The sequence below is a fragment of the Mobula birostris genome, chromosome 1, assembly GCF_030028105.1.
Source record: "Mobula birostris isolate sMobBir1 chromosome 1, sMobBir1.hap1, whole genome shotgun sequence".
NCBI lineage: Eukaryota > Metazoa > Chordata > Chondrichthyes > Myliobatiformes > Myliobatidae > Mobula > Mobula birostris.
Window position 1 is genome coordinate 221,564,646 of NC_092370.1, and position 22,733 is coordinate 221,587,378.

Consider the following 22,733-nt stretch of genomic DNA (forward strand, 5'->3'; position numbering starts at 1 on the left):
CGAGCAGTTCTCTTGGAAAGTTTTCTTGGTCTTCCAGACCTCAACTTAACCTCCACTGTTCCTGTTAACTGCCTTTTCTTATTTAGATTACAAACTGAGGAAATGGCTACCTGAAAACACTTTGCTATCTTCTTATAGCCGCCTTCTGCTTTGTGGGCATTGTTTATTTTAATTTTTAGAGTGCTAGGCAGCTGCTTAGAGGAGCCCATGGCTGCTGATTGTTGGGACAAGGTTTGAGGAATCAGGGTATTTATAAAGCTTTGAAATTTGCATCACCTGGCCTTTCCTAACGATGAGTGTGAACAAGCCATAGCCCTAGCAAGCTAATTAAGGTCTGAGACCTTGGTAAAAGTTATCTAAGAGCTCAAATCTCTTGGGGTGCCCAACTCTTTCATGGTGCTCCTTTCCTTTTTTTCACTCTAAGATTGTACAAAACAAAAATATTACACTAATCTTGCTTAAAATGTTGAAAGAATGTTTCATCTTTAACTTTATGACTTTTGGAGATCAGTTCATCTTCTACTCACTTAACTATTCACAGTAACAGAAATTTTGACCGGGGTACCCAAACTTTTGCATGCCACTGTACATCATCCACCGTCTTTGTGCTGCTTGTTATTTTCTCAGAGAATTCCAAAAGATTTGTCAGATAAGATTACCATCAAGGAAACCACGCTGACTTTGCCCCATTTTATCACCTACCTTCAAGTACCCCAAAACCTCATCCTTCATCATGGATTCCAACATCTTCCCAACCACTGAAGTCAGGCTAACTGGCCTATCATTTTCTTTCTTCTGCCTTCCTCCCTTCTTAGAGTGGAATGAAATATGCAATTTTCCAGTCTTCCTGAACCATTTCACAATCTAGTGATTCTTGAAAGATCATTACTAGTGCTTCCACAATCTCTTAGTTACCCCTTTCAGAACTGTGCAGTCCACCTGGTCCAAGTGACTTATCTACCTTCAGATCTTTCAGCATCTCAAGCACCTTCCCCTTAGTCATAGCAACTATACTTGCTTCTGTCCGACACACTCAAAATTCTAGCATACTCCTGGTGTTTTCCAGTGAAGCCTGACGCAAGAAACTTATTTAGTTCGTCTTCCATTTCAGTCTCCCATTACTACCTCTATAGCATCATTTTCCAGTGGACTAATATCGCCTTATTTTTATTCTTTATATGGCAGAAGAAACTTTTGGTATCCTTTTTTATGTTATTGACTAATCTTCATAATTCATCTTTTCTCTCCTTACGGCTTTTTAGTTACCTTCTTATGGTCTTTGAAAGCTTCCCAATCCTTGAACTTTCCACCAACTCTTGCTATATATGTCCTCTCTTTTACTTTTATGCTTTCTTTGACTTCCCTTGTCAGCCACGGTTGCCTCAAATCTCTGTTTGGAATACTTCATCTTTGGTATATATCTCTCCTGCACCTTCTGAATTGCCTCCAGAAACTCCAGCCATTTCTGCTCTGCCGTCATCCCTGCTAGTGTCCCCTTCCAATCAACTTTGACCAGTTTCCCTCTCATGCCTCTGTAAATTCCCTTTACTCCACTGTAATACTGATACATCTGGCTTTATTTTCTCCCTCTCAAACTGCAGGTTGAATTCTATTTTAACATTAACTTTAAGCTCCCTAATCAAATCTGATTCATTACAAAACACCTAATCCAGAATTACCTTTCCCCTAGTGGGCTCAACCAGAAGCTGTCCTAAAAAGCCATAAGCATTCTACAAGTTCCCTCTCTTGGGAATCCAGCACCAACCTGATTTTCCCAACCTACTTGCATATTGAAATCCCCATGACTATCATAACATTCCCTGTTTTACAAGCCTTTTCTATCTCCCATTGTAATTTATATCACACACCTTGGTGTTCGAAGACCTATATATAATTACCATCAGAGTCCTTTTATCTTCGCAATTTTTTAACTCTAACCACAAAGATTCTACACCTTTTGATCCGATGTCACTTCTTTTTCATGTTTTGATTTCAGCTAAATGATTCCAAATGATTGATCATCATTAGCCTGTCCATTGAGCCAATGCCTGACCCACTCCAACAAAGGCCACTCTTGCTTACATCTCCCTTCTTTTTATTGGCTCATATAACACTCACTCCCAACTAGACTTGCTGTTTTCAAATAGCTTCAGCCCTGTAAGATGTCACTCTCTCACTCGCTACTTCTCACAATGTCTGGATATTAATTGAATCAGGAAGAAAACTATGCTAAAAGGGATCAACGATGAGCTTGTTGGCCTAGTCTTGCTTCTGAGTCACACAAAACTTGCTGTTCTTTAAATAATAGCATAGCAGTTAGAGAGCCAGCCACTTAAGAGTTTAAATCCTGTTACTGTCTGTAAGTTTGCACACTCTCCCTGTTAGGACATGGGTTTCCTTCCACATTCCAAAGACTCTGGTTAGGGTTAATAGGTTGTAGGCATGGCCTAAAGCTGCATGTCTTCTGCCCCTAGGCTGAGTGGCCCAATAAAGGCTGCCCCAGCACATCTTCAGACTATGTTGGTTATTGACCCAAACACATTTCATTGTATGTTTCAATGTACATGTGACAAATAAAGCTAATCTTTGTTTTTAATCTTGCAGTTGACTGTGTGACAGGTTACTGTTAGCTGCCTGCACTTCCATTTGCGACTACTGTAAGCTTCACTTGTGTTCAAGGCCAGTGTCCCTGGGAGGCAGTTGCCTCAGACTTCCCAGGGTGTAGAGAAGTCAGAATCTTCAAACACCCACATCATTGGTAATTCCTGAGTAATGATGGAATAATTGTCAGTTGATATTTTCCAAAGACCTAGGGTCAGTTACTTTCCTTGTTTGGTGGTGAATGGCGTGAACCCAAGAACATTAATCTAAAGGTAATTCACTATTGGTTCATGTCGGTTCGGCACAGAAACAGCAAGGCCGTGGCCAAAATATTTTATTTTATTTTATTTTGTGCACATTAACAATTGAAGTTGGATTTTTTCATCAACTTGGAATCTGCGATAAACAATCACAGGATTTACTTCAAGTTCAGAAATTAAAGCATGTTAACAACTCAAAAGACTACATGAAAATTTAAACTACATTTTAATAACAAATTTGGGAGATGAGAAAGGCTATCAAATGCTTGGTGATGTAACTAAATACTGGTCATTGGTTTCTGCTCAACTTTGAAACTCCCCACTGCTCTTTTCTCTTTAATCATTGCTTGCATAGCAATCACAAAGAACAACCCATTCTTAAAGGATCTGTTCCATTTTCCAGCTCTGATTCAACAAGAGCACTTACAAAGGCTGTAAGTAACTAACGGTAACACTGCATGAGCACAGAAGAGAACAAACCACTTGTAAACTTTCTGCAGAGTGCATGCAGCCTTTGGTCATGAAGTTTGTGTACCTAAAGAAATCACAGTGAGAAACGGGTAGTCAAAACAAGCTGTACACAGGGTTGCTTACTCTTGTGCATTTTTTAATGCTTCTAGTCTCTGGAGAAGTGCATTCCCAAAGGCATCACGATACGCAGGGCTGAGCGACTCTAAGAGGGAGTATATTGTTTCATGATACTGCATCGACAATGACTCATCAACCTGGTCAAAACCATGAGCTACCACCTGGAAAACAAAAAGCAGGTCAGTACACCACCATCCACCCAGCAGTTCTGAAGGATGTTGCAAATGTAAAAAGTTACACACATTCTTCCAATGAAAAACCAAACCTCCCAGGAAAAGACAACACGCTTCTAAGCATCACCATAGATTATAATCTTACATTTAGCTGTAAAGCGAAATAGTTCAATCTGAATTTAAATTTAAATGAATGAAACTAGATACGAGGGCCAAGGTGGCCATGGTTAACTTTGAAAATGCATTAAGTATTTTAGAAAGCAGGCAATGAGTAACAATAAATAACACACAATTTGCAATAATAAAAAAAGCCAACTTGAGATTTTAGGATACAGAATCTTTGGTTGGGATAGGGGATACAAGAGATGGTTTTGTAATATTAATTAAAGAATCTGTAACTGCACAGGATATTCTGGAAAGTTCTCAGAATGAGAGCACAAAGGTGGAATACTGAAACAAAAAGAGTACAATCACTTGGAGACGCAAGAGACTGCAGATGCTAGAACCTGGAGCAGAACAAAAACAAACTACTGGAGGAACTCACTGGGTCAAGCAGCAATTGTGATGGGAAAGGAATGGCTGAGCTTTCAGGCCAAGACAATGGAGAGGGAAGATAGCTGGATAAGGAGGGGAAGGGGTGAGATAGAAGCTAGTAGCAGGTGATAATGTACCAAGGAGGGGTGGAGAATGATGGAAGGAAGTAGCAAGGTGGGCGAAGTGGTGGAGTTAGAAGACAGAGGCAGATGGGTGATAGATGGAATCATACAGGTAAAAAAAAAAGGAAGATGGAGTCACTTGGAGGGAGTGGATGGCAAAGGTGGAGATAAAGGCTGGAGGGTGACAAGTAGGCACACATGCTGCAGGTATTGGAATCTGTTCAGGACCGAGATAATGGAAACCAATGGAGCAGATAAAGGGCAAATGGAACCAGGAGCGAAGGGGATTCTTTGGGTGGAGGATGGATGGAACCAGGGTGGGGAAGAGGAACAAAAACAGGAGGATCACTGATGCATCAGAAGGAAAGAGGGGAGCACAGGAAGCAAGGATTAAATGAATTGGAAAATTCAATGTTCATGCTATTGGGCTGTAGACCACCCATGAGAAATATGAGGTATTGTTCTTCTTTCATTTGGGCCTCATTCTGGCAGTGGAGAAAGCCAAGGCCAGACAGGTCAGTGTGGAAAATGGTATGCTGCTGGGTTGACCATTACAGAACTGATTTATTGGCAGAATGCAGGGATGTAAAATACTAGGGTAACAATAGGGATTCCAACTTCCCATATATAAACAGGCTTTGAGTGGGCAGAATTTTTTAGTTTGCCCACAATACCATTTTGATAAAGTCTATGAATAGTCCTGCAAGTCCTTTCCAGCTTACAAATGCCCAAAGAACAGCCCATATATGCAGATGAGCACGTGGAAGACTGGCAGTGTGCATTTGTCAGCTGACACGAGGCTACAGTTTTAGGCATCTTATGCCACCTGGGAACTTAGTTTGTGGTCGTAGCTCCAACATGAACTGTTGGGGTTACCGACTTGTGAACTGGACTGGGAGCAGCTACTTTCAAGTTAAGTCTGCAGGCAATCAGTGGGAGGCATTTAAGAAAATGGTGGAACTGTGGAGATTGAAGGATACAGCAAGATACCAATCACCTGGAGAAACAGCAGATGGTGTTTGTTCTAGACAAGTGAGAGGTATAGCACTTTGAGGTCAAATGCAAGGGAAAATTACACAATAAATGGCAGGACCGTTAGGGTGGGGCATTAATGCACAGAAATCTTATGGTGTGTGACTATTGCACTTTAAGGAACAAGACAAGGCACGTGACAGAAGTATGCGTAGAGGAACACCTTGGATCCAGTGATCGTAATTCCAGTAGATTCAAGATAATTATGAAAAAGGATAGGGTTGGTCCTCCAGCTGAGATTCTAAGTTGAACAAAGGCCAATTTTGATTGCATCATTAAAAAAAAATAATCGGGCAGGGGTGGATAGGATAGGTTGTTTCTGGGAAAGTGATGCTTGGTAAGTGGTATATCTTCAAAAGTGAAATATTGAGATTACAGAGTTTCTTTACTTGTATCAGAATAAAAGCCAAGGCTAACAGGTTTAGGGATATTGAGGCCCAAGTAAAGAAACAAGGAGGTGCATATCAAGGTAGTAGAGATTAATTGAGGCACTTGAATATAAAAAAAATGCAAGAGAACACAAGAGGGAAATCAGGAGGGCTAAAACAGGACACAAGATTGCTTTGGCAGACAAGGTGAGAGAGAATTCCAAGGGCTTCTACAGATACATTAAAAGCAAAAGGATTGCTAGGGACAAAATTGGTCCTCTTGAAGATCAGCGTGGTAATCTATACATATACCCAAAAGTGATGTGGGAGATCTTGAATGGATTTTTTGCATCTGTACTTACTTGGGACACAGACACAGACTATATAGAACTAAGGCAGAAGAGTCAGAGGGTCATGGACTGTCTCCAGATTACAGACAAGGAGATGTTTGCTTTCATGGGTGAATAGAGACAAATAAGTCTCTGGGGCCTGATGAGATGTCCTCTCAAACCTTGTGGGATGTCCATGCAGAAATAGCAGGAGCCCTGGCAGAGGCATTCAAAGTATCCTTCGCCACAGTGACGTGTCAGAGATTTGGAGGATAGCTAATATTGTTCCACCGTTTAAGAAAAGCTCCAAGAGTAAGCCAGGAAATTATAGGCCAGTGAGCCAGATGCCAGTAGTGAGTAAATTATTGGAAAGGATCCTAAGGAAGCGGATATATAAGTATTTGCGCAGACTGGGCCTAATTAGGGATAGTTAACATGGCTTTGTCCATGGTAGATCATGTCAAACCAATCTTATAACTTTGAGGTCATCAAGGTGAACATTGTCTATATGGACTTTAGCAAGATCTTTGACAAAGATCTTGGAAGGCTGGTCCTGTGGCTTGGTATTTAAGATAAAGTAATCAACTAAATTCAATGTTGGCTTAGTTGGAGAAGGCAGAATGGTAATGGATGGCTGTCTCTCTGACTAGAGGCTTGTGATTAGTGGTGTGCTGCAGGGATCAGTGTTGGGTCCATAATTATTTATCATCTTTATTAATGACTTAGATGATAATCTGGTAAACTAGATCAGCAAATTTGCAGAGGCAGCAAGGAAGGCTATCAAAGCTTGCATGGGCTTCTAGACCAACTGGAAAAAAGGGCAGAAAAATGACAGATGGAATTTAACGCAGCAGAGTGTGAAGTAATGCACTTCAAGAGGACAAACCAGTGTAGAACTTACACGGCGAGTGGTAGGACACAGAGGGATCTGGGAATACAGATCCATATTTCCTTGAAAGTGTCATCGTAGGTAGATATGGTCATAAAGGAAGCTTTTGGCCTTCATAAATCAAAGCATTGTGTACAGTAATTGTGATATAATGTTGAAGCTGTACAAGATATTGGCACGGTCAAATTTAGTGTATTGTGTACCTGTCTGGTCACCTACATACAGGAAAGATAAACATAAGACTGAAAGAATTCAGAGAAATTTTACAAGTATATGGACAGGATGTTTCTTATAGTGGGAGTCTCAGATCAGAGGGCACAGCCTCAAAATACAAGGACATCCCTTTAGAACAGAGATAAGGAAAAAAATTATTTAGCCAGAGGATGGCAAATCTGTAGGAATCATTGCCACAGACATCTATGGAGACCAAGTCACTGGGTATATTTAAAACAGAGGTTGATAGATTTTTGATTAATAAGGGTGTCAAAGGTTACTGGGAGAAGGCAGGAGACTGGGGTTGAGGGAATAATAAAACAGCCAGGATAGAATCACAGTGCAGACTCGATGAGCCGAATAACCTAATTCTGCTTCTATGTCTTATGGTATTCACCATAATCATGTCATTACCCAATGTTTTCTCCACAACCAGCTAGCCACTCACATTTCCTTTACCTTTCTTGAGCTACAATGTGTTTAGCAATCATGATACACTCTCACACTTTTTTGCAAAGCGCTCCGACATTTTTCTCAATAAATAAATGGTTTGTAGCAGAGGAATACAATTACATAGCTCACTCTAGCTATTAACTTCAACACTACAATCCAAGTGTCAGTTACATTTTCTACCTCCAGTTTTTAACTTATGGCCAAGAGCCGGGGAAAGAGATTAACACTTCAGTAATCCAACATCACAGACTCAGTCTCAGAAGCCAAGACAACAAGAGCCACCAGCACTTCAGGATCTTTTAGCATAGGAGTCCGTCAGTTTTGTGTTGACTCTTTGAAAATTGCTGCTCAGTTAGTTCCACTGCCTCAACCTTCATTTCACATTCTTTGCATTACCCCTTCCAATGCACAAACTTGCTAGAATTATTAAACAGACTCCTTCAACTTGAAGGATATAAAACATAGGGGAGTACAACACAGAAAGCAGCCCTTGAGCTCATGAAGTTATGCCAAACTAATTAAGATAATGATACTTAATTACACTAATCCCTTCTGCCTGCACATGGTCCATCATCCCTCCATATTCAAGTGCCTATCCAAGAGCCTCATAAATGCCTCTATTGTATCTGACTATATCACCGGGAAAGGCCAGGATCGAAGGGGGAGGAGGAGGCCGGCTGAGTTAGCTCGACTGGAAGCTGGCTGTGTTTTGCTTGATGCGTGAATGTGGTTTGGAACCTGTTGAGGGAAAGAGAGCGGGGAAGGAACGGAAATTGCTGGGAGGGGGTCGTGTGGGTCCGGTAATGGCGGACAAGATAAGAGGTGGGGTTGAGGGAAAGAAAGTGGAGAAGGAGAGGGATAGAGACTTGGGACCAGAGGTAGGCAGCTGGGGAGAGGTGGATTATTGTGAAGGGAGAAATAAAGGGAATGAGGAGGTAGTGAGGGGTCGGATGAATAAAAACCAAGACAAAGGGAATAAAAGAATAAGAAATGATAGTGGAGAAAGCTCTGAAAGTGACGAAGATGAACAAGCTCAGAGAGGAGGTGTTGTCATAATTAGGTTTAATGAGAAGGCTCAGGGACATATGAAGAAAATTAACCCGTTTGTGCTAACAACAACTCTGACAAATAAGGTAGGGGAAATAGTATTTGCAAAAGTCCTTAATGATGGCAACTTATTGGTAAGATGTGCGAATGAGGAACAACTTGAGAAAGCACTCAAGCTAAAAGAGATAGGAAAATGCAAGGTGGAATACACTGGGAGGGTGGGAGCACAAAACAGTGGTTGTAAAGGAGTGATCACGGGGATACCAATGAGTATAAATATGGAGGAGATAAAGAGGAATATCAAAGGAGGGAAAGTAATGAATGTTCAATGACTGAAAACAACAAAGGAGTGAAAAAGGAAAGTGAATCAGTATTGATTGAATTTGAAGAAAGAGTGCCAAGGAAGGTGTTCCTGGGTTTCATGAGTTACCCAGTAAGGGTGTATGTGCCAAAGCCACTGAGGTGCTATAACTGTCAAAGGTTTGGACACGTGGCTAAACACTGTAAAAGGCAGAAGAGATGTGCTAGATGTGGGGGTGATCATGAATATGGAAAGTGCGGAACAGGAGTTCAACCAAAATGCTGCAATTGTGGAGGAGCTCATAATGTTGTATACAGTGGGTGTGAGGTTGTCAGACGGGAGACTAAAATTCAAGAAATAAGAGTGAAAAGAAAGATCACTTATGCAGAAGCTGTAAGAATGTCAAGAGAACAGAATAATGCTCCTAATGAACAGGGAGCAATAGGGATACGAGAGATGCAACAAAGAACAAATGACAGGATTTATGTAGACAAAAAGGCTCTAGTAACATTCATTGCAGGAGTGATTAATAGTACTGCTGAGGTAAAGTCAAAAAGTGACAAAATTCAGCTGGTGGTAAAAGCAGCAGTAAACCATTTAGGGTTAGTAGGACTGACATGGGAGGAAGTGAGGGAGAACCTCAGTAATCAGTCAAGCCAGGAAGTGTCATGTGTTGGTTAATACTAATTATGGTGATTCTTTTACAATGGAATGCAAGGAGCTTACTGGCCAATAGCCAGGAATTCAAGCACTTTATTAAAGAAATGATTGTAAAACTGGATGTAGTGTGTATTCAGGAAACTTGGTTAAAACCAACTCTAGACTTTGTGGTATATGGGTATACAATGATAAGGAAAGATAGAAATCTAGGGGGAGGAGGGGGTTGTGCTATGTTAATCAAGCAGGGTATACCATATAGGGTACTGGAAAAAGGAGATGATCAGGAACACATAGTGGTGGAAGTGTGGGAGAGAGGGGAGGGAGTGGTTATAATTAACTACTACAATCCATGTAAAAGGTTGGATTTGGACAGCCTATTAAAGATACAAGGGCAAAACAGACATAAAGTAGTGTGGTGTGCAGATTTCAATGCTCATAGCACAATATGGGGGGGATCAGATTACAGATCCAAATGGAAAGGTAATTGAAGATTTGATGGAAGAAAGGGATTTGGTGTGTATGAATGATGGTAGCGGCACAAGGATAGATATAACAACAGGAACTGAGTCAGTGTTAGATATTACGTTAGTGTCTAATACCTTGGCTGGCATTAGTAACTGGGGAGTTTGGACTGCTTCAACAGTAGGCAGTGATCACTACCCAGTTTTGTGTTCAGTGGGTGAAAGAGTTGAAGTAAGACCAGGTGGCGGAACCCCAAAGTGGGTGTTTGAAAAAGCTGATTGGGGTAAGTTCCAGAAGTTGAGTGAAGAAGGGTTGACAAAGATTGATATTTCTGGAAATGTAGATGAATTAAACAGTCAGGTGACTTCAGCAATTATCATGGCAGCAGAAGGATCTATACCTAGGAGTAAAAATAGGATGAATAGAAAACTGGTAGCATGGTGGACAGAGGAATGTTGTCAGGCTGTAAAAAACAGAAATAGAGCATTCAGGCTAGTTAAAAGAACCCATAATATGCAGCATTTGGTTCAATATAAGAAAGCACAGGCAGTGGTGAGAAGAACTATACGTCAAGCTAAAGGGGCAAGTTGGAGGAGTTTTTGCGACAAGGTAGGAAGAACAATACCTGTGGGAGAGATATGGAGAATGATTAAGAGGATGGGAGGAGATAGAAGGGAATGGGAATATCCAGTAATGATATCTGAGGAGGAAACTGCAGTCTCCAGTAGGGATAAGGCTGAGGTCATGGTCAAGTCATTTGTACTGATACACAGTTCAGAAAATTTGTCTGAAGAAGAGAGAAGAAAAAGGGAAAGAATAATGAGCCAACACCCAGGTGTGTTAAGCAGGAGGGAAGGAACAGATGATATAATTGATGATCCATTTACATTAGCAGAAATGGTGAGAGCAATAAAGAGATCGAGACCAGCCTCCCCAGGGAAAGATCTGATATGCTCTGTGATGCTAAAAAATCTAGGAGAAGGAGCGCTCTTGAAGTTGCTGCATTTTTATAACAGAGTGTGGGAGGAGGGAAGATTACCAAGTGCATGGAAAGAAGCAGTAGTAATTCCAATAAGGAAGCCTGGCAAGGATCGGTCAAAACCCACTAGCTACAGACCAATTGCATTAACATCAAGTATATATAAGATAATGGAAAGGATGATAACAGAAAGGTTATCATATGAGCTTGAGAAAAGGGGAATGCTGGCAAGTTATCAGAGTGGTTTTAGAAAGGGAAGGAATTCCATGGACTCAGTGACTATGTTAGAGACTGAAATAAGGAAGGCCCAGGCAAATAGAGAGTCAGTAGTGGCAGTGTTCTTCGACATTGAAAAAGCCTATGATATGATGTGGAAGGAAGGATTATTAATTAAACTGCACAAGATGGGGGTTGGTGGGAGAGTTTTTAATTGGATTAAAGATTTTTTGTTTGGTAGAAAAATTCAAGTTCGGATTGGATCAGAATTATCAAAACAGTACATAGTGGAAAATGGCACACCTCAGGGTAGTGTGATTAGCCCGTTACTTTTCATCATTATGATCAATGATGTCTTCACAAAGGTACCAGTGGATATAGTAGGTCACTGTTTGCGGATGATGGGGCCTTGTGGAAAAGAGGCAGGAACATGGACCATATAATCAGGAAACTACAAGAAGCAATTGATGAAGTGGTGGAGTGGGGTTATGATTGGGGATGTAGATTTTCAGTAGACAAAACTCAAACTGTATTTTTTTTTTACCAGGAAAAGGGTTGAGGTAGGGAAGAAGTTAAGGATGTATGGGGTTGAATTAGAAAGGGTTGCATCATTGAAATTTCTGGGAGTTATATTTGATTCATGATTAACATGGGCAGACCATATCAGGAAAGTTGAGGAGAAATGTAAAAAATAAATGTGATGAGATGTTTGACTGGTAGGGAATGGGGATCAAGTTGTTCAGCTTTGAAGAGAATGTATGTGGCTTTAGTAAGATCTGTATTGGATTATGGAAATATAGTATATGGATCAGCAGCTAGGTCTCTTATAAGGAAACTGGATGTGATTCAGGCTCAGGGCTTGAGAGTGTGCAGTGGGGCTTTTAAAACGTCACCAGTGTCAGCCCTACAGGTAGAAATGGGAATAATGCCTTTGGAACTAAGAAGGATGCAACTGATGGCAAACTACTGGGCTAACTTGCAGGGGCACAATGATTCTCACCCTACTAAAGGAGTGTTGCAGGAGTGCTGGGAAAATGGGAGGTTTCAGAGGGATACCCTTAGTCGGGTAGGGAATGATATCGCGAAAGAATGTGGAGTATTTGATCTGAGGATAAGTCCTTCAGTCGTTTATCCGGTTGTAGCTCCATGGAAGCTTGTATGGCCTGATATAGACTGGCATTTGTCAGAGGTAAAAAGGAAAGAAAGATATAAAACAGACTTGGTAAATGCATTTAACTGTCATGTGTTGGAAAAGTATAGTGATTATACTCACATTTATATGGATGGTGCGAAGGAACCTGAAACAGGAGTGACAGGGTTTGGGGTGGTAATACCAGCAAAAGAAATTGGAATCAGCAGAAGAACATCTAATAAGTTAGGGGTGTTTACAGTGGAGATGCTGGCAATGTTGGTTGCGTTGCAATGGGTGCAGAAAGCCAGATAAGCCAAAGCATTGATATGTTCAGATTCATCCTCAGTTCTAGCAAGTTTAAGGTCTTTTCACACAAACAGTCGGCAAGATGTACTTTATGAAGTCCTTCAGTTAGTTACAAGAATTGCAAATCAGGAAGGTCAGGTAAAATTTCTATGGGTTCCAGCACATGTAGGGGTGAAGGGGAATGAGAGGGTGGATGAGTTGGCAAAGAGGGCATTAAAGAAAGAAAATGTGGAAATGCACATTAGTATCAGTAAAGCAGAGGTTAAGTGTGTAATCTGGGAAAAAGTCAACCGAATGTGGCAAGAAAGATGGGACAGAGAGGGGAAAGGGAGGCATTTATATCAAATACAAAAGAGTGTTGCAGTTACTAGGGTAGGTAATGGAAACAGAAGAGAGGAAATTGTGTGGACTAGGTTAAGGCTGGGGCATTGTGCATTAAACAAAACATTGAAAATGATAGGGAAACACCAGACAGGATTGTGTGAGGAATGTCAGGAAGAGGAGTCAGTAGAACATGTAGTTTTGTGTTGCAGGAAGTATGGGATACAGAGAGAGATGATGAGAAATAAATTAAGGGAGTTGGGGATGCAGGAATTCACATTAAAAGGGTTGCTGGGCATGGGTGAGAGAGCACAAGTCCGGGTATTTTTAGCGTTTTTAAGGGGTACAGGGGTTTTTTATAGAATATGACGAATAAACAGGAATAGGATACTAGGATGGTCAAAGATGGGAGGGTGAAGTGTAGGGTTGTGTGTGTGTGTGTGTGTGTGTGTGTGTGTGTGTGTGTGTGTGTGTGTGTGTGTGTGTGTGTGTGTGCGCGCGCGCGCGCGTGAGATTGGGTGAAGGGATTTAGAATGTATGTCTAGTGCACATTCTGGAGCAGAGGGTGGCGGTAATGCACCATTAAGCTGGATGCCAACCGCCGTAAAACAAGATACAGACAGACAGACTCTATCACCTCTGGCAACATGCTCCAGGCAGCCATTACTGTGTCTTTTAAAAAAAATTGTCCCATACATTACCTTTGAACTTTCCTCCCTCACCTTAAAAACGTGCCCTCTGGTATTAGACATTTCAACCCAGTGAAAAGATAACGGTTGTCTATTCTATACCCCTCATAATCTTATGAACCTCTATCAGGTCTCCCTTCAGCCTTGGATGCTCCAGAGAAAATAACTTTAGTTTGTCCAACCTCCCCTCTAATTCACTGTATCCTGGTAAACCTCTTCTGCATCCTCTCCAAAGCCTCCATTGCACTAAAATTAAGTGACCAGAATTGAGTGTATTACTCCAGATGCGGCCTAACCAGAGCTTAAAAAGCTGCAACACCAACTTTTGTACTCATTTCCTAGATCTAATACTTTTTCATGAATATATTCTGAAGTACAATAATTCTCTCCCCATTTTAGTATTTATTCAAGTCTTTGCTATTAGATCTGATTTTACTGCCTTTCTGGTGATGTATAAAATATTGGTTTGATCACTCCAGAGTATTGTGTGCTTTTTTGACTGCCATGCTATAAAGATGTGATGAAGCTAGTAAGGGTGCAAAAAACCTTCATAAGGATATTGCCTGGTCTAGAGGGCTCAAGATTGGATAGGCTCAGATAGAGTGACGAAGGTCAAGGAGTCACCTTGTAGATGTTTATAAAAATACAGAGCTATAGATAGGCTAGATAGTCAAATTCTTTTTCTCAGACTAGGGTTCAAAATTAGAGAGCAATGTTGAAAGATTTAAAAGGGGTCTGAGGGCCAAGATTTTCCACACAGATTAGTGGGTGCATGTTCTACAATATCTTGAAATCACTTGTAATGTGCCCAGAAATTAGCCAAAACATACAACCTGGAGCCCAAATTGTAAAACTCTACCTCACTAGACTAATAATGCAGAGTCATTACTTACAATACAGAGACAAGAGTTCAAATCCCTCCAGAACTGTGGAATTTAAATTCATTTAATAATCTGCAACTAATGATTAGATGATTTTTTAAAAATTAGTCATTAGCAACAATGACCAGAAAATCACCTGATGATCAAAGGTAATAAAGCAATGCCTTTAATCTCAAAATAAAATAAATGTTACTCTTACTCCCACTTTATACCCCTAAACTGACCTATTGTGATTCCCCCAGCTTAACTCCCTATTTTTATTGACTCTGAAGAATCTAACCAAACCAGTAATATGGTATATAAACTTAACAACTGATCTCCCCTCAAAGATTCCAGCCAGAAAGCAGTTGACATTAATTATGCAGTAATTTTCTGCAAAAGAATTTTCCTGGGCTGCAGGGAACATCTTTAACATAAATAAAGCATGTTAAGAAAAGTAATCCACCTGAGGAGTTGTTAGAGCAAATGGCCAAAACCTTGACTGAGATAGATTTTAATAAGCATGCTTACTTTATTAAGAGCTTTGAAGAGGGAAACTTCGGAGGTTAGATCCTTAAAAACTGAATAATTGGCATGATTGCTGATGATTGAGTCCAAATAAGATGTGTTTAGGCCAGACTGGAAGTGTGCATTGACTTCAGAGGGTTATATTACTGGAGAGAGCCAGCTTCGGGGAGGGGCAACACAGACAGAATTGAAAATAACAATGAAAATCTAGTTATCATAGCAATACAAGATTGGAAGCCAATGCAGTTCAACAAGCACAGTCGGTGAAGGGTGAACTGGACCTGGACTGATTTAGGATAACTACAAAATGATTTTGCTCTTCAAGTAAACTGGGGAGAGTTTTTGAGTCAGGGAACATTGACAACTCTTCACAGCTCATTCTGAGAGACTGTGGAGGAAGACGTAGTTTTGTTTCACAAAAATACAGATAAAATTTACCCATGCCAATCTCAACAGTAATGGGAAGATCCCTTATGTGCTTTTTGCCAATAAGTCAAAATAGAGAAAGCCATTGTTAAAGAATGAGGGGGGGGGGTAGTTAAAATGTATATAACAGGAAAGAATCTTTGCTCAGGTGAAGACTGTTTTATCATGATCTGGAATTAGTAGCTGCTCTCACCCGAAGTCCTGCTTCTGTCAGCTCAAGGCAGTATCGGTTTCTTTCTTTTGTTTCTACGTTAATGAAGGCAACATCTTCTCTTATTGGGAGCATTTTTGAGACAGCCATGTGGTTAACAGCAAAGTTGACATCATTGACCACTGCCTCAGCTTCCACTCTCATATCCTTCACGTCTGCCCCCTCCAAGTCTCTCTCTTCCCAATCTTCAAACTTGCTGAAATCATTAAACATTGACCCGTTCAACACCTGGGGATCACAGTCCATTTCCTGGTTGTAATACTTTGTTCCTGGTGATGAGACTGTAAATCAAATACAAGTGCAATGCACAATCATTTCAAAGGTAAGCTAACCAGTTAATATTGCCTCCTGACATGGAAAGCAGCCCACTAACCCCACAAAACCACCTTGTTCCCCCATAATAAACTCTGGATCACTCTGTAAGACTGTTTCACTATTAATGCAAATCAGTTGGTGCATCAAGGGTAACTATTGGGGGGGGGGTAACAGGGGGGAAAACAACTCCCAGATATTCTGAGGAAATTTAATGATACATTTGTCCAATAGGATAGAAATACTGCTAATCTGCAGAATTAATTCATGGATTCAAATAAAAGATGTCATACTACAGAATTTTTCATTACCAAAACCTAGCTTTGCGTAGTAGCTGTTCAGTCCTAGCTGTGCTTTATTAATAATCGAAGACTAGCAATGTAGAATCCATCTAGAATTAAGGAGTCCGAGAATGGCAGCCTAGTGACAAACAAATCTACTGTTCAGTTTATGCCAATTAACATATCAAACTCCCATGTCAGATTTTGAAATAAACTCTGAATTTGTATGTAGCATACATTCAGTGGCAAGTGTTTTCCAGAGATGCTGTGGAAGAAGCTTCAGATACCAACAGTCTGCATTCCAGGGTTTTAAAAGAGAAATGGTTGCTGAGAAATCAGATACATTGGTAGTTGATATTCTAAAATTTGCTTCATTCTAGAATAATTCCAGAAGACAGAAAGGGAGCAAATACAGCAACACTATTTAAGAATGGGCTGATGGAAAAGACAAAAATTCAGGAGTTTTAAAGGATTTCAACTAACACACACAAAATACTGGAGGAAAACAGCAGATCAAACAGCAACTATGGAGGAAAATAACAGTATGATAGTTGACATTTTGGACCAAAACCCTTCATCAGGACTGGAAAGAGACAGGGCAGAAGCTAGAGTGGCGTGAGGGTGAGGCGTATGACCTGGTGGTCAATGGTGAATCCAGGTGAGAGGGGGAAGGTAGGTAGGTGATGGTGGGGGGGGGGGGTTGGGGATGGAGGGTAGGTAGGTGAGGGGGATGAGGAAATGAGGGAATGATATGAAAAGCTGAAGGTAATAGGTGGAAGAGATGAATGAAGATGGAGTCTGACAATAGAGAGGAATTAAGGTAAGGAGGTGCCTGCTAACTCATGCACCTCCTCCTCCTTCCACCATCTTTTTTTTATTCTGTCTTCTGCTCTTTTACTTTTCAGTCCCAATGTAAGGTTTTGGACTGAAATATCAAGTGATCATTTTCCTCCATAAAGTCGCCTGACCTTCTGAGTTCCTCCAGCATTTGTGTGTTGTTCCAGATTTCCAACATCTGCAGTATTTCTTATACAACCATTTAACCTAAAATCATTTTTTAAAAACAAAATTCAGAATGGGATTAAATAGATAGGTTCTTGACAGCTGACACACCCACACAGTACTCATTTGCATTATGACTCCTCTCTCTCAATTCCTTTAGTACTCAGAAATTTGCTTTGAAAAGCAAAATACAACTGTTGGAGGAACTTGGGCATAATCTGTGAAGGGAAATGGATATTTGAAAATCTGAAACGTTTCAGATCCAGATGCCAGTGCCTCAATTATCCACTTCCTTCCACAGATGCTGCCTGACCCACTGAAGGGGAGGCACGGTAGGGGAGTGGCTAGCTTAACACTTTGCAGCACCAGCAATCGGGGTTCAATTCCTGTCACTGAATATAAGGAGTTTGTACATTCTCCCCGTAACCACATGGGTTTCCACCGAGTGCTCTGGTTTCCTCCCACACCAAAGAATTTTAGGTTAGGGTTAGTAAGTTGTGGACGTGCTGTGTTGGCACTGGAAGCACGACGACACTTGCAAGCTGCTCCCAGCACATCCTAGGACTATGTTGGTTGCAGACACAAACAACACACTTCTCTGCAGTGAAATTAATCTTAGACTCTTCAGCAGTTCCTTTTAAATTGCAACAGGTCTCAGCATCTGCAGAATCAAGTGCCTCCAGTAATTTTGAATGAACTCAGTACTTGAGCCCCACTCAGTCTCCGGGGCAGAGAACGGCCCAGATTCACTACCCTCTAACTGAAGCCATTGCCCCTTATCTCAGTCCCTGAGTGGAGTGACAGCGGCCCCAGAGCCTGGCCTACCAAGGCGGGGGACACATCTTCCGCCCCCCCGCCCATACCGCGCAGACCCCGAGTTTCAATGAGACCGTCATCGGTACCGAGAAGTAGGAAAGGTGGGGCCGAAAGGCCTACTATTGCTACCCATCTATGAGTCAATAGAGTCCAGGGCGGGCGATCCGCATCCCCTCTCCCTCAACCCCGAGCCCGTCAGTCTGCCCGGTCAGGACACGGTTTTATCCCCCATCTTCACGGAGCATTACAGGGTTCTTACTGTGTCCCGACTGGATGCGACCATCACGGCAGTACATATCCGAGTAGGTCACCGGACACTTCCCACCCGACACCCTCGGTGCTAGTTCACCGGACATCTCCCCGTCCCTACCCGGAACCTGCAGTCCGATGCCGGGCCGGGTGCTGGGTATAACCCAAACTAGGGCTCTCCTACCAAAGCGGCACATCGCTTTATCTGTTACATTGATTACCTCAGGGTGCCTCCGACACGGTTAGCGGATGGCCGCCATGACGGAAGACAAGAACCCCGCGCCCTCCCGATTCAAACCTAAACGGTTAATGTTCAGGTCGTGCTGCCGACGCAGCGCGTCACCACCGCGAAACAAACGCGCCCACCATCTTTGTGACGGGCTGGCGGGCAGGGGTTTGCGTCCGTCTGAAAGATGGCGGTGTGTTGTCAGCGTGACGGTGCGCAGGCGACGTTAACGCCTGAGTCAGGCCTGGGTGGTGGAAGCGCGGTGTAAACACAGATAGCTGTCTGTCCGCCGGCTCCGCTTCTCGCTTCCACTCCTGGTATAAACGGTCCGCTGAGCGAGGCCCGTCGCCTGCACTTTCTGTCGCCGTTCCGCGAGGGATGACAGTAACTGAGGGGTGCTGGACAGCGGCAGACCAATAGCTGGGAATGGAAAATCGGGGTAATTACTGTGAAGGGGTGAATATTTCAGGGTAGCGTAAGTATTAAGAGAAGAGGGGGACTGAATAGAAGGGTGAGAAAAGTAACGAGGTCAGTGTGGAGGGGTCGTGGATAAGGCGGATGAATTTTGAGGGAAAAAACATCGATAAAGGTAAATCCTTTACGTGAAGACAAAAGGGTGATGATTCGGGAATAACAACTTGACATAAAGGGGAATACTACTTATACTAAAATACTAAGGGAACAGGCTGTTGACATGTTCAAGAAAAATTACAAAGTAGGTGAATGTTAACACAACTAAAAAGGGTAAACATTGTAGATAGGGGTGAGCGGGTGTATGACAGGGATGAGCCATTGTGGATTGGAGAATAAGTGTTAAAGGGAACCAGGATAAAACAGGGAAAATTATATTCCTGGGGAAAACGCAAGTGGCGAAACCAAGCGGATTTGGTTGCATGTGAAAAAAATGGATATATTTTAAAAATACGATTTGGGCAAAGTGGAGGACGAAAGGGAGAGGATGCAAAATTTTTGTTAGGTTTTTTTTATTACTGGGTCTGAGTTAATTCAACCAGGGTTCCTAGCATTGTTTATGGGTTGAAGTCAAGATGCCTTGGCCATTCTCTGAGTCGATTAAGAAGCGGGCTTGCAGGTACCTGCTGCACCGATATCTGGACCACTTCCTGGAGGAGAAGTTGAGCCTGGAGCAGCTGAGTGTGGATCTTTACCAAGGAACAGGCTCTCTCTCACAGGTTCCATTGGACAAATCGGTAAGGGTTTGAGGCACTCTGTACACAAGTAACTGCAATAAAGAGGCAGCAAATGTTGCCCAGTACAAATACAAATTAATTGGGGGGGGGGCGGCAGTGAGGAAGCTGTAGCAGGCTGTAGACTGTTGGCAGGACCAGGTTGTAGAGATGAGTAAGCAACTTGTAACAAGATGCTGCGTATATTAATGAAATGCAGCATTGATCAGGTAAGAAATTGTAATTCTGAAGCAGCATCTTTGCAGGCTTCGGAATCAGCTTTATTGTCACTGACATGTTGTGAAATTTATTTGTGACTGCAGTACAGTGCAGGCATAGCACATTGCTATAAGTTACAATAATAAAAAAAGTTAAAAATTCATACAAAAGAGAGCCATTCAGAGATCTGATGGTGGAGGGGAAGAAGCTGCTCCTAAAATGTTGAGTTTGGGTCTTCAGGTTCCTGGTACTTCTTCCCAGGTGGTAGTAATGAGAAGAAGGCACGTCCTGCACGGTGAGAGTCTTAATGATGGATGCTGCTTTCTTCAGTCATTGCCTTTTGAAGATGTCCTTGATGGTAAGGAGGCTCGTGTTCATAATGGAGCCAGCAGAGCTTGTAACCCTTTGCAGCTTTTTCCGATCCTGTGCATTGGCATCTCCGTGATGCAGCCAGTTAGAATGCTGTCCATGGTACATATGTAGTATAGTGACCTGCTTTCTCATCAAAGAGATAATTTTGTAAAAGTTATAGTTGTAAGACTTGTGGCCTCCCAGAGGAGGTGGTGAAGGCAACGACAGTGACAGGATTATTAGGCATCTGGACAGGTATTTGAATGAGCAGGACATTGAGGAATATGGAATTAATGCAGGCAAGTTGGACTTGTATAAATAGGCATGATCAAGTTCAAGTTCAAACTTATTACTCATCCATGTCCATAGACGGAACATTCCTCCGAACCAAGGTGCACAACACAGTACATGCAACTCACACACAACAGGAAAAGTAATATTACCAAAATGATTAAGTTAAAAAGTAAGCAATATAACACTACTGGCGCTTCATACGTGATGAAACCTGTGTGGTGGCAGGGTGTTCAGCAGTCTCATGGCTTGGGGAGAAAAGCTGTTTCCCACCCTAACACTTCTTCTCGTAATGCTACAGTACCTCCTGCCTGATGGTAGGGGTTCAGAGATCGTTGGATGGCTGGGAGGAATCATTGACAAAATACTAAGGGCCCTGCGTATGCAGCAGTCCTGGTAAATGTCACAGGGGCAGAAGAGAGACCCCACTGATCCTCACAGCAGTCCTCGGAATTCTTTGTAGGGACCTGTGGCCAGAGGCCTTGCGATTCCTGTGCAAGACGGCAATGCAGCACTCAATGGTCAGCATAGACACAGTGGGCTGAAAGGCCTGTTTCTGTGCTGTACGGCTCCATGATTTTATTACAGCCAGTTGGTGCACAGCAAAGTTTCACAAAAGGCAATGAAATTAATCTAATAACTGTTGGCTAGACCAACCGGAGAGCACTCTAAAAGTGTGTAGTAAGTTTTCTTCCATTAATCAGAACTGATTTATTATTATTGCATGTATTGGGGTACAGTGAAAACTTTGTCTTGCATACTGTTCATACGGATCAAGTAAGGTGCACGGTCATTACGAGGTAGATTGTGAGGTTAAAAGTCTATCTTGCTGTGCTAAGGAACTGTTCGGTCATCTTTTAACAGTCTATTAGAAGCTGTCCTTGAGCCTGGTGGTATGTGCTTTCAGGCTTTTATATCTTCTGCTTGATGGGAAGGTGGAGAAGAGAGAATGTCAATGTTCTGAGAGTGCAGAACCTTCTTTTAACACAGCTCTGACAATGTACTAATCCCTCAGTACAGCCCTACAATTGTGTACATTCCTTCGTGCTGCCCTGCTTATGGGGTAGAGTACCTATAGTGCTGACCCCTGACTGCTGGGGTCTCTTGCTGTTACTGTTGCTCTGTCAAGACCACACCTCCCCATGTTATAAATGAAGTATCAGTCTAAATTTTGTTTCATGTCCACTAATACACATCTTAATCTAAGAATTTGAATTGTTGACAACACTTATTTACTGTTAAGATGTGAAAATTCTGTTGAAGAACGTGTGTTGAACAGTGAATAGGATAACATTTGATGTTCTTAACAGAGTTACACACACAAAACGTTGGAGGAATTCAGCAGCTCAGGCAGCGTCTGTGGAGAGAAATAAGCAGTCAGGGGTTGCTTATGTTTCTGGTGGAGATCGTTTAACAGGACCAATCAATGCTGCTTAACCTGCTGAGTTCCTCCAGCATTTTGTTTGTATTATTGTGTCTTGCAAAATCAGTCCTTTTCTCATCAGCATTTATCATTAGGTCAGTTGTGAAATAAGCCCTGATCCTTATCCTGGTTTCTGTTTTCATTGTCATTTGCTCCTAGATCACCTGGGAGTTTTTGCTAATCAAATCTACAGACTCACCTACTTACCACTGTGTCTAAGTGATTTATTAACTCTTGGCTACCCCACTGAGGCCTTTTTAATTAATTTGCTGCATCCTTCAGATATATTCTTCCAAAATTACTTTTGCTGGAAAGTATTTCTCCTCCTAATTTCATAAATAGCATTTGGATACTTTATAAGCGTGAAATTTTGCAGATGCTGGAAATCCAGAGCAACACAGACAAAATGGTGGAGGAACTCAGCAGGTCAAGCAGCATTTATGGAGAGTAATAAATAGTCAATGTTCCTATTGGAAATATATCACTTTTATTCTGGAAAAATATTCCAAGGTTCATTGGAACACGATGTGACAGAATGTGATAGGGTAGCACAGTGACAAAGCTAACTTGCTGTTTCAGTCAGCTGTGGTGACCAGGGATCAATCCCAACCTCTGGTGCTGTCTTTGTAGAGTTAACATATGCTCCTTGTGATCTTGTGGGTATCCCCAGGTACTCCAG

General features: G+C 41.9%; 2 protein-coding genes across 6 annotated transcripts in view; one reads left to right on the forward strand and one right to left on the reverse strand.

Annotated features, from left to right (window-relative positions):
- Nucleotides 1-2,928: 2,928 nt before the first annotated feature.
- On the reverse strand, nt 2,929-18,763 carry gskip (gsk3b interacting protein). Its single transcript, XM_072271987.1, has 3 exons — nt 18,582-18,763; nt 15,683-15,981; nt 2,929-3,610 (listed from the first exon to the last, which is right to left on the reverse strand). The coding sequence occupies exons 2-3, from the start codon at nt 15,944-15,946 to the stop codon at nt 3,452-3,454; spliced, it is 423 nt and encodes a 140-aa protein (XP_072128088.1). The 5' UTR covers nt 15,947-15,981; nt 18,582-18,763; the 3' UTR covers nt 2,929-3,451.
- LOC140204942 (autophagy-related protein 2 homolog B-like) overlaps nt 18,732-22,733 on the forward strand; it is a 177,898-nt gene continuing 173,896 nt past the window's right edge. For 3 of the 5 annotated variants that reach the window (XM_072271964.1, XM_072271948.1, XM_072271973.1), the window contains exon 1: nt 18,733-19,794. In XM_072271964.1, coding sequence (XP_072128065.1) covers nt 19,633-19,794 — 162 coding nt within the window. In that variant the 5' untranslated portion in view covers nt 18,733-19,632. Of the gene's footprint in view, nt 19,795-22,733 lie in introns of all 5 variants that reach the window. The other 2 variants (XM_072271939.1, XM_072271956.1) reach the window with 1 other exon arrangement.

Excerpts from the sequence above, each read along its gene's own strand:
- gskip (XM_072271987.1), bottom strand. The coding sequence starts at position 15,946 with ATGGACTGTGATCCCCAGGTGTTGAACGGGTCAATGTTTAATGATTTC. Across the intron at positions 3,611-15,682 it reads TGACAGAAGCAGGACTTCGG|GTGGTAGCTCATGGTTTTGA; the intron begins GTGAGAGCAGCT and ends TTTGTTTTCCAG.